At 39.5% G+C, this 12,698-nt stretch overlaps 1 protein-coding gene across 2 annotated transcripts in view; it reads right to left on the bottom strand.

Moving 5' to 3' along the window:
• The window catches only part of LOC147727632 (phospholipid-transporting ATPase ABCA1-like), a 2,839,360-nt gene that overhangs the window by 1,045,670 nt on the left and 1,780,992 nt on the right, over nt 1-12,698 (bottom strand). For both annotated transcript variants that reach the window (XM_086961649.1, XM_086961650.1), the window contains exon 30: nt 6,327-6,451. In XM_086961649.1, the coding sequence (XP_086817775.1) occupies nt 6,327-6,451 (125 nt within the window). The remainder of the gene's footprint in view (nt 1-6,326; nt 6,452-12,698) is intronic.

Genomic DNA, 12,698 nt, shown 5'->3' with positions numbered 1-12,698 from the left:
TAACACACTGCCTCTGATATAAGCCTGTCTGCTCGTGCCAAGCTACCAAGGGGGCGAGCAAGGGTTATCCAGTAGTGTAATCTCTTTATCCTGACTTAGAAGCAAGGGTCCCTATTTGGACAAAGGTGAATACCATTGCCAACTAAAGACCCCCAGATCTAACAACACGGCTTGATGATCAGTTAACATCGTAAAAGGTTTTCGATACAGGAATTAATGGAAATGTTCACAAGCTCATATCAAGTCTAAACTTTTCCTTTTTTGGTTGTGAGTAAACATGTTCTATTTGGGACAAACTTCTACTTGCAATTGCCACAATGTGACTCCTAGCATTTGAGTACCAGCCGTGCTGTGCAAGGACAGTGCCTAACCCTAATGGACCAGCGTCAGCAACTAATTCTATGTGAAGTTTCCGATTGGAGTGTGCTATTTAAGTAGCATTCTCAATGGCTTGTTTACTTCTTTCAAAGACTGTGTAATTAAATGAAACATTCTTTTTCATCAAGTCTCCCAAAGGCGCACTGACAGTCGCAAAGTATTGTATGTATCTGGAATAGTAATTTGCCATGCCAAGAAATGAAAGCACCATAGAAACATCTTGTGAGGAATCAGCATTTGACAGTGCTTGTACTTTAGGAGGATCTGGTGTCATAATCCCATCAGAAAAGATATTGTGAAATAATTTTAGCTCTGTCTTATGGAACTCACATTTGTCTGCATTCAAGTCAAACCTGCTTCATCAAGTAAATGACATACTTATGTAAGAGTGTTATTGTGTTCTTTTTATGTAGTTCCAAAAACCAATATGTCATCTCTGTTATAGAACGCATTCATGACAGGCTGAATAATATGTCAAAGGATGTACTGAAACAGTTCTGCAGTGGTTGACTAACCAAAATGTAGTCTTTTGTGCCGAAACAGACCAAAATGTGTAGAAAAGGTTGTAATATACCTGCAATCTTCTTCAAGTTCTAACTGATGATAACCTTTATTTAAATCAAGGCAAAAGAAGACTTTTGCTCCATTTAATTGTGTTATTATGTCAGCAAGTTGCAGACCTCAATGTCGTTCTCGTTCAATTACCTTGTTTGCCTGATGCATGCCAATGCATATGCTTACAGCTCCTTCACTGTCCTTTTTAGGAATTACTACTATGGGAGAAACCCATGGATTTGGACCAGCAGAACACTCAATACTATCATACTTGCTTTAAGTTCTTTTTGAACAGTTTCTTCCATTGAAAAGGCATTCATCTATATCTCTGAGCAACAGGACAGATGTCCTCATTAATATGCAACTTTACTTTCATCGTCTTAAGATTTCCTAAACCAACAAATGGAACTGACTTTCTAGTTCATCATCAGCATTTATGTTGTAAATCACAGAAATCAAGACCATATCAGCAGTAGACATGCACTTGACTCTTGATGCTGTGACTTCAAACATTTGGATTGGTGCTTGCATTTTCATTTTCTTGTGTTTTATTGTTGTTTCAAATGAACCTTGAATTGTTAAGGGCGTCGATGCAGACCGTGTGTACACTTTGGTTTTTGATGGCATACATTGCAGCAATGGAGATTGTTCATTTTATTTTTCCTCAGACATAATGTTGTTAATGAAAGGTATTAAACAACAATTTATTTTCAGTGTAATCTTCGGGCAATGTTTGAATGGCTTTGGTGCTTTGGCATGTCGTCTTTCTTTGACTGCCATTTTTATTCACAAACAGCCAAACCAATATGAGCATGCTTTTCCCAGATAAACATCGACATGGCACAATCATTATCATGACTTTCACTTGATACTGATTCAGAAGAACTGTTTGATGATGATTTATATGACAATCAACTTTGTTCAGGATCAATTTGTCTAAACCAATGTCACGGTTGGCCTTGTGGGTGTTTGTCAAACATTGCTTCTGGAATGATCTGGTGGCCATTTTGTCTTCACGCTGTGATACCCTTTCTTTTTCCTTCAGTTTGCAAACCATCACAAAATGGTTCTCTGTCCCACAGCCTTTACATACGTGTCCAAGAGTGAGACATTTACCTTTATGTGGAAATGAACATCCACATCTAAAACAAAACTTTGTTTTATGGGTAGACATCACATTGTGTTCTTCAGTCTTTGGCTTACTTTTCACACTCATGACAGATTCCTCTGGTCACCTCGAGCCTCTATGTCAGCAGCTTTTCTATCAGCACACTCTCCAGCTCTGGCAGCCATTAACACTTGCTCCAGAATAAGACATTCTGACAAACATCGATCAATAACTCTAAATACGTATAGGAGCATTGTTACAACTAAATGGCGCAAAATGCTAACGCCACACTCTGCCATTCAGAAAACACAGTGATGAGCCGCATATACAAAGATATGGAACATCCCTGCATTTTCCCTACCGCTGGGTCTAATTAAGCTGCCTAGCACCAACACAGGCACCCTTAAACCATAGTGCAAGGGTACCTGCGTTGAGGGAATGGTTGTTTATGTGCAAGAAGGTGTCCCTTCCTGCACATAAACAATCACAAATGGCTATCTGAAACTTCTATGTGTGTTACATTGTGCAGCACAGATAGAAGTTGCAAATCGTACTTTTTTCATGATTGTTTATGTGCAGGAAGGGACACTTTCCTGCACATAAACAATCATTCATGGTGGTTTGCTGTTTCTATGTATGCTTCACAAAGCAGCTCACATAGGGCCGGATTCACAGAACTAACTTAAGACAAAATCCTAAACTTACTACCATTTTGGTATTCACAGAAGGCACTTACTCATTTTGGTATTCACAGAAGACACTTACTCATTTTGGTATTCACAGAAGATAGGAGTCCTAACTTTAGGACTCCTAAATGCCTTCTGTGAATACCGAAAGACCTAAAGTTAGGTTTTTTCTCAGTTGAGGAGTAGTAAAGTTAGGACTCCTAACTTTCGGACTCCTAAATGCCTTCTGTGAATACCGAAAGTCTTAAAATTAGGATTATTCTCTATTTAGTAGTAGTAAAGTTAGGAATCCTAACTTTAGGACTCCTAAATGCCAAAAGTCTTAAAATTAGGATTTTTCTCAGTTTAGTTGTAGTAAAGTTGAGAAAAATCCTAATTTTAAGACTTTCGGTATTCACAGAAGGCATTTAGGAGTCCTAAAGTACCTCAAAAATCTGCCTTTTGTAGCTTCCTCCTCAGCCTTGGTACCCGCCAATGTCTACGCCACACATGGAGCTTAGTATTATATGTCTATTTTCTAAAGCAGCCTTCATTGCATTCCCCTCCAACACTTACATCGCAGTTCTATGGTGTCCATCAGAAGACAAACGGGTAGGAAAATAATGGATACATTTTAAAGAGTTGGTTTAAAATACTATCCTAGTGCACACAATATGAGTTTGAACTACAAGTAAAATGTACAGAATTATACATAGCTGCCATGTTTACCAATAGCGTGAAAGGCATAAAAAGCACAGACATATTGGCTGTGTAACTTTATAATGCCACTCTATTTCTTTACTTACTAAGCTAGTCTCAACTACACAACAAAAACCTAATTTGAGTTTCAAAGATCGTTCACACTTGCATTACTGTTTGAATAGTAAGGCTTCATGCTCAGTATAATACCAAGGTCTGCAATTCTTGCCTGCCCCCGCAGATGGGCAGATAAGCTGTGCAAGTGAAGACAGAATGCCTCCATTGTAGTGTAGTTCCTATATTCCCAAAAAGCTCCGCGCATTGGAATAATATATCCTATAGTTTAGACGTAGGACTTGGGTCTACTAGGTCTCTATCAAATATATTAGACTTAATTGTGAGTCCCAGCTGGCTCAGATGTCACTAGAAACTTTCTCGAATTCACAAGAAGGGATTAGTTTCTGAAAAACCGCATAAATATCACAACTTTGTTTCCCCAAGAATAAACATATCTTCAGAGTCATGAAAACAATAGATAGATATTTTACTCAGTCAATCACGCATGCTTCGTTTCATCAGAGGTGTAGAGAAATAGAGAGACGGGCGTTTTCAATAAAAAGATTTATTGAACAATCTTCTTTCTCTTGCAAGTAAAGTGAACTGCTACAATCGTAATACTGGTTGCAAAGTATAATGCGTACAGTAAGAAGAGAATTTAAAATAATACCGTAAAAGCATTGTATGGTTTCGAAACCATAGATAAATGCATACATAAATAACAAAGGTTAAAAAGTACTCAACTGGTGCTTCTAAATTATGCCTACCCAAATGTACCTAACCTAAGTGTAGTACGAGGGAAGACGTAAGTGTGGTGTAGAATAGGTTTAGTTTTTCTTTGCCAAGAATCTAACCAAGATTTCTCTTAGGGTCTAATCAGCTCAGTACCTTGGTTTTAGAATGAAGGAGGTCTGGTAACTCTGTCTCGGAACTCGATTTCCCAACACCCTGCGAGAGGAGCTTGGAAACACTCGAGCTGGATTCTCACCGGGAGAAATGCAGCCTCTTGATCAGTGCGTCAGCTGGAGGGTCGGCTTCCTTCGGCACTTGCTGTAGCAAACTGCGTTGGGCAAGTAGATAGTCGAGCTGCTCCGATCCACCGCGTCTTTGCTAGGGCAAGTGTAGGCATATTTATACCTTGAAGGTGCATAGTTTGACGTAAAGTCAGGCATAATAATGTCATCAAAGAATCCCAAGGGAATGGTAGTTCTTTGAAAACTCCATGAGTTCTTGGACAAATCAATATTCAAGCAAGGGGATGTCCCTGACTGCTGAAGCCGAGTTTTTCAAGAAATCGTTTTGGGTTTTTGGAACGAGTGAAAGTAGTCATGCCTGTATTTGGTCTGCATGGGTTATGTCTGAATATGGTTATGATTTCTATGCCTATATAAGGGAAATGTGAATTGTACCTATATAAGGACATGAAACTGTAAATATCGCTCGGATCCTAAAATGCTATATAACACAAGTATCGTTCAGCAAAAGTGGGTGATGCTATTCTGCATGTCCTGAATGATATGTGTCGCCTGCCATTAAGTTCCTCTCTAACCATTCACACCCTGTGCTTGGCTTACATAGCCTTACTTAGTTATTGAATTGTTCTGAATATGATGATTATGAGTCCCTTGAACGATAATAACAACTGAGAAACTTTAATGTTTTTTCATCAACTTTCATGAGTATATTCGAGCAGATTTCACGATGCAAAGAAAAGAGACATTAAATATATATGCATTCTATATTAATCACTCTCTTTACCATTATAATGCATAAAATGCACAACTTAATAGAGATACACAGAAGAGAAAAAACGTGATAATCATATCAGTTTTATGTTGTATGTATTTTTAATTTAGCGTTTACTTAGCAGGGTGCCAGCAGTGGTGCGACCTTGAAGTGCTATGCAGTCCTTGTGTGGTTTGCCACAAGCCAGACTTGTATCATTGGTTGGTAGAGTGTACATGTAGGATACATTTGGTGTTGTGAGTGAGTGCCAGAAGTTTGTGTTCCAGTACTGTCTCTCTGGACTTTGGACTGTGGATAGGCATGTCCGTTGGTCAGTTGTGTCTTAGTGTGATAGGGTAGGGCTATTGTAATACTTCTCTTTGAGTGTTTTGAGCTTTTGCTTTTTTGTAATCACAATTACTCTACTTCAAGTGGTATTAGGCATTAGTGTGGCCATTGAACCATATCTGACGCAATGTTAATGGTTCACCTGTGGCGGTGAGGTGTGATTTATACAAGATGGGAGAAGCAGCCATGTTTGATTGCTATTAGGAATTCCAGGTGATTTGAGCACTTAGGTATTTAGATAAGTAGCTTTCTATTGCAGTGACACCACATGAACTGCTTAAAACAATCCTAATACTGTGTAATTCATTTTCTTTTTAGTGCTGTGGTTAATGCTGTATCGGCCTGCTTTACAAATATCCTTTTCTGAATCAAGAATATACGCACCAAGGCACTCATCATGTTAAGATCATCATTTAAGATTGTACCCCTTTGGGTGAGCCATATTCACTCACTGTATAGGTCATCTGATTGCTACAACCAATCAAGAACTCCAACCAGAGCTCCAAAATTGCTGCTTGCTAGACACCTTTGCCCATGGAGTTAGTTAGTCTGCCTAAAACCACGAGTTGGAATTCTAATACATACTGCTCACTGGAATAAGCAAATGTGAGAATTAGTATTTCGGCTTGCAGTAATTTCAGGTATAATTAGATTGCAGAAGGAATGAGTTTGTTTCATACTTTGCATATTTAGTGCACAAATGAGTGCAACGATTCTGCACTGTAAAAAATATGCTTGGTAAATCTTAAAACAACCACTGAGAACTCTCAAATACTGCATGAATAACTCACCTGTAGAAAACACGCTGTGATCCGTACATCCAGGGTTGCAACTCAAGGCTCGGGTATTCCACAAAAGGTGGGACTACCATAGAAAAGATCAGAGCAAGGCAGACGAAAGCAGCGGGCTGTATAACCTTTGGAAATGTGATGAAAGAAAACATCAAGCTCTTGAGTTACTGCATATTAGAAAAATAAATTAAGATTTCTCACGAGTAAACTGTTACATTTATTTTACTAACTGAAAAGCCTGCAGAATTTGTTCAGTTCATTCGGTTTTTTTTTGCTTTCAATAACAAACTCTCACTTTGGAAGCTTGTTTCTAAAAAACAAAAGGTTTGGAGTGTGGCTACCTTAAAGGCTGAGGCCATGCACCACACTTTCAGTACCATCACAGGGTCTGGCATGCTTCCATGGTGTGAATGTACAGAGATCACTGCCGGGCTGGCTGTGAACTCAAAAGTCAGCGGTCTTATGTCCATTCTTTGCCACCTCGAAGGCAGAGTAAAGACCACCAAGGACTAAATCAACCGCTTAACTGTCTCGTAAAGGAAAAACAGACCTATTTTTCCACACTCAAAATGTAAATAATTGCCAGTATGTGGAGCAATTGTACCCCAACAACATCCTGTTCCCAGATGTTTCTAATATATTATCAAGTCTATATTAACCCCTTCTGTGCTCCCGTCGGCCATTGGCTGACGGATGCACTCACTCCCAGTTCTGCCGTCGGCCAATGGCCGACGCAGCCCCGCCAACACTTTAGAACACCCGCACCGCGGCGAATAAAAAGCCGCGGTTAAGGCGTTAATGATTTCTAAATTCAATTCTTAATCCACAATTGTATTAGATTTCCCATTTAAGGCTATTTTGATGGCACTTGCTGAGGAATTTAGGGGCAAGTGTACAAGGAAATGGTGCAGCACGGAGTTGCAGCAAATTTTGCAGCACTGCGCTGCGGTATTTCAAAGACGCAGGGATGCACTGTATTTACAAAAAATCTGGCACACCCCTATGTTTCCCTTGTGCTTGCTCTAAAACTAGATGCTTAGCACAAACACAGACACCGTTGTGCCATGGTATAAGGAAGCATGCGTTGCAAGGATGATTGTTCATATGCAGGAAGTTGTCCCTTCCTGCACATAAACAATCAAGAGTGGCGATTTACAACTTTTTTTGTGTACTGCATTCTGCAGCAAACATAGAAGTAGCAAATCGCCATTATTTAATTATTCTTTTTGTGCAAGAAGGGACACCTGCCTGCACAAAAGCAATCATTAATGGCATTTTGCTTGTTCTAGGTGTGCTGCAGAATGCAAGGAAAAATAAAAGTATTTTTCCTCGTTGCCCCAATCTAATACCTGCTTTTGCATGGCATTCGTTTTTGGAGCTACCTCAGATGTACACATCCTTGTAAATCTGGGGCAGCGTCAAAAAGCAATGGGTGTTGCAGTGGAACATGCACAGCAACACTTATTGCACGCTCCTTTCACGCAGATACCGGTGTGACAGGGTACCATATTTTCAAAGTGTTATTAAGCCATGCAAAGTGTCTTAATGCCACTTTGTAAATACGGTGCATTGCATCACCGGAATATTGAGAAAAGTGGTGTTCCGGTGGTGCAATCCCCTTGTAAATATGCCCATTGGTTTTTGTCATAGGTCCTCGTGGGTTCTAGTGACCAAAATATATTTCATATTAGCCATCACAAGTCCACTTTTTAATTACTCATTGAACTACATCTTTTATTCAAAGGACTGTGATAGGAAGACGCACACATAAATGACCGTCCCATTATTATCAGCAATCTTCTTTAGAAAGTCGTAATCTAACTACCCCATGATTACTTACTCCGGAAATGTCTTTTATTTACAGAATAAAGTACGTTTTGGGAAAGGCTGCAGGAAAAATAAATTTACTGGATACTAAGACCTGCAAGTACAGTAAGGACATTGATTGGTAGGAGTATGACTTTAGTAATAAGATGAACAATAAACAGTCAAGAACACCTTTAGTAAAGATCGGTCTAAGGAAAATCATGACGTGTGCAATTTTGCTAACTTTACATGTATTATATGTGGAAATAGCAAGCAATTGCTTGCTGGTTGCATTTGTTGTCTTTCGGTGTTAAAATTCTATGTAAAGCTAGGTTATGCTACTTAGCGTCAATTTAGCTGAACTGTCTTTAAGCGGATTCATACGGGGGGTTTGCCCCTTTATACCCACTCTGATTTTCATTGGTTTCACACTACCTCATACCTCCCAACTTTAAAAACAATCTCACTGTGTGAGGAGGGGGCAGGGCCTGAAAGGGAGCTGGGCCACATGCCAAGAAGCACCTCCGAGGTACTTTTGATCCCCCTCCCCTAAGCCCCATTCACGCCCGAAAAAAAGCTTGCTGAGGCTGGTGCCTATGCCCTGAGGTGTTTTCACACCCCTTAATGAACCTCGGCAGTTCAAAGCCTCTGAAAATGAGCCGGAAAGCCACTATTTACAGTGGTTTTCAGCTTGTATTCCCTGCCACCGTGTGATAGGAGCTCCTCATCGAGAGACCGTGTGATGGGATCTGACATCGTGTGCCACACGGTGCTGGCACAGTGTGAGTTGGCAGGTATGCTACGCGACACAGTGGTGTTTCACTGCTGTGCTCCTTTCCACTTTCAGTACAAAAGTGATTTTACACATCCAATTTGATTCATTGTTTGGACAGGTAATAACGATGGCTCTCATAGATTACATATACCACCTATCCACTTCACTCTGTTTGTAGAGCCATTAGCTGTTCTTCTTGGGCCCAAAGCATTGCAACTCCACTGGTACCCGACACGCGGTACATCACACTCTAAGCCAACAACATTGCACTTTTCTTCAAGGCGAATGCGCAAATATCGAGATTATACTGGATACAATTAAGAGTATACCACACTTCTTTGTTATAAAAACAGCAAAGCTAAAACAGATGTATTATTAATAATATTTTTTTTATTATTCAATAGATCTCCAGGCAGTTGTCAAAACAAATATATCCACAACCCCAAAAGATATTTGGGAGTGGAATATTGAGAAGATCCCCTGCAGCTATTTGAAGTGAATAGTAACCCAATATTTAAGAAAGTTAAACACCTTTTTACATGTTGAGCCGTTCTGTCATTATCCATTATAAGTCATATTTAATTTATAAAATCACAAACGCTATTTTTGTTAATTTTTATTGCAATGCTGTGCTTCTTGACTGTGGCTTTCTCTTGGTAATGTTATCTAGACGGCTAAACCTAGATTGTATTAGGTGAGACTGGTATGGAGGAAGAGAAGTCTTTTTCTTCCTTATTTGCAAATGTATTAATTTACCACTTTTGCAATTCAGGCACACTTTTTCCCTACAGGCCACACGTTTCTTATAATTCAATTCAGATAGCACTGTCATGCTCAAGCATGTACAAATCACGGTATTGATCTGTCCTCTTTAATTCCCATGCACTCCCAAATCTGTTTGAAGAGACTAGGGAGTTCGTTTGATCACTGTACACCATTTCTGTGTGTTATTTTTTAATTTCATATTTACACGTCAAGTTTCAGCAATCTGACTGTGAGAATACTTTTCCATTTATCAATTGATCCTTTTCAACTAGGTGGTTTGAAATTGATGTTATTAAAATTGGGAGATCTTTTTAATAGGAGGTTAGATAACACAGTGTGCCACTCCCTTGATAAATCATAGGACATTTACGATCTAGTTCCCTTTCACATATTTACAGCAACACCATGATTATCGATGTGGTCAAGTAACAGAGCACAGCAGATCTGAGCGCAGATATGTGAGAAATTCATGCAACGCAGTGAAGCTAAAGTTACTGAGCTGCACTCTGTGCAAGGGAGAGAGCAGAACAGCACCATATCTACAAAGATATGGAGCTGTTTTACTCTCTTCCAGTGTTGATACACACCTTAGTTTTATATAATGCAAGGCTATATGTGCGTTCTGTAAGGAATAGAGTTTGTACTTGAAGAGGGCAGAGGGCCCTTCCAATGCAAAAACTATCCTTTAAAATTAGGAAAAAAGAAGAATTTCTGCTTGTTATGATTTCCCCGAGAAAGAATACAATGTTGGTGCAGGTTCCTGTCTACTTATCTTTTCAGACAGAGATTTGTATCAAAATCTATGGGTGTACCATGGGAAAGCCAATGTACCACCCATGGAATACCCCCTTGATGAAAAGTAATAAAAAGCAGTGCATAGCCATGGTTTAAGTTACTTTGGGAAACTATACAATGCAAGTGCTGATTAGTTGGAAGTGGAACAACCAAAAATACGGTGTAAATACTGATAAAGACTGTATGTAATAGTTCTCAGTTCACTGTAATGCTGCCAAACATGTTATAGTCCTTTCTAGTCTAAATTTCCAAATAAGCAACCAAAAGTTTAATTCTGACATTATGATTGATAATGTCACGGATATACATCCGGACGCCATATATTCAGAGTCAAGAAATGATAAAATTTCAGCAGCACTTCCTATGGGTCTTACAACAAACAATCCAACAGTGCCCCTCTATACCTATGCTCTTCTGACAGAGTTTACTTTACCCACGAGTTAAGATAGTTCTTAATTTAATCTTCACTATCACACGTTTCCTCTTTATATGTTTCTCTAAAAAACCCAATAAAGGCTTTCTTAATTTCTGACTCTTCTACAGTATGTTGAACTTTATCCTCCTCTTGGATACTCAAAATCTTATTGCGATTTAAGACAGTATTAGCTTTCCAAGCTAATAGCTTGCCACACCCCTCACCATATTGATAGTGGGCAAGTTTACTTGCCTCACATTTTCTTTTAACTCGAGCATCTAAGATATTAACAAGTTCCCTTTTCTTGTTGACCAATTCCCCTGTAAATGCTTCAACTTTAACAGTTAAGATTTCCTCCTTAATACTCTTCCCCAATTTCTGTATTTCCCCCTCTAAACTCTCTATTTCCTTTTTATTCAGCTTATTTCGGTATGCCGCTAAACGAATCAGCTTCCCACTAAGTACCGCCTAGTACCGCCTTATATGGATCCCACCTAACCTGGCAGGAGGTCCCCTCTGGGTTTAAGTGGAAAAAGGATATAGTTTCATCTTTCAGGTCCTCTGTTATCTTAGCATCTAAAAGCAAAGTCTTATCTAGGGTCCACTTGGGTTGAGACTGCTGACTTTGAAATCCAAACACCAACGATACTGCAGAGTGGTCCAAAAGATGTTCTGGGAGATGTCTAACCTTTTTTACTTCACCCCCTGGTGATTTATCAATTAGGAAATAATCAATTCTAGAAGAATGGCCCATTCTTAAACGTGAACAAGTGAGATTTTTTACCTTTTCCTCTCCATATATCGATTAGACCTAAGTCATTCTGTTATAACTTTAGCCAACTCTAATTTTGAGTAGAGTAGGGAATTTTTTAGGAGGTCTCCTATCTTGTTTGGGGTCAATTAGTATGTTAAAATCACCCCCGATGCGACCAGAAACATCCAAAAGATATGCATAGAGGGCCTAAAGCTGAGGGGTCATCTACATTGGGTCCAGAGTACCCTGCTATTGCCAACGATCTCTCGTTCATACGTATATTCACTACGGCCCATATCTCTATATCGGTCTTGTATGACTCAACGATAGCTTTTGCTGACCTTTTAAAAATAATGATTATCCCCTTAACGTAGCATGCTTGATCAGTGCAATTATAAGAGTCCACCCATCGCTGGATTTTCATAATATCCTCCCACTCTACTTTTAAAAGATGAGTCTCTTGGAGAATTAATATGTTGCACTTTATGTTTCTGAGATACTTTGCCTACTAGCTCTAACCCGCAAACCACTCACATTCCAAGTGAGGGTATTAACTCCCATATTCTATGGTGTTGGTTTCACTTATATGTATGTCTTTCGCGAATAGGACCAGATTTATTTTTTCCCTGAATGCTTCCACACCCTTAGTGCACCATATTATACATGACCCATGCCCAACCCCCCCACCTACCCCTGCCCACCCAGAGAGAAACCTCCCTTTATCCATTGTCAGGTCAATCCTGCCGCTTTGAGATCCTACTCTATAGGCATATTACATGTTTTGTGCCTTTATCTTACTTATCAGTGCTTCTACCTCTTTGGCTTCCCTCAAATTAAGCATCTGCTTGTCCCACATAATCTTGAGTGATGCCGGGAATTTCATCTGTATTGTGGCTCCCAGAGTCTTTAACTCCTGCCTATATTGGCCAAGCTCCCATTGTCTGTCCTCTATCGCCTTTGATATATCTGACCTTATCCGGAAGGACCAGTCGTTCTTTTTGTGAGATTCTGCTCTTATTGCCTCTCTCAGAATTCTCTCATTTAGTGCGTACGTCCTGAAGT

This window comes from Lissotriton vulgaris, chromosome 3_1, assembly GCF_964263255.1.
Source record: "Lissotriton vulgaris chromosome 3_1, aLisVul1.2, whole genome shotgun sequence".
In the NCBI taxonomy this organism is placed as follows: Eukaryota; Metazoa; Chordata; class Amphibia; order Caudata; family Salamandridae; genus Lissotriton; species Lissotriton vulgaris.
Note: the sequence above shows the minus strand (reverse complement) of the source record. Positions and strands in the feature narration are given on the sequence as shown.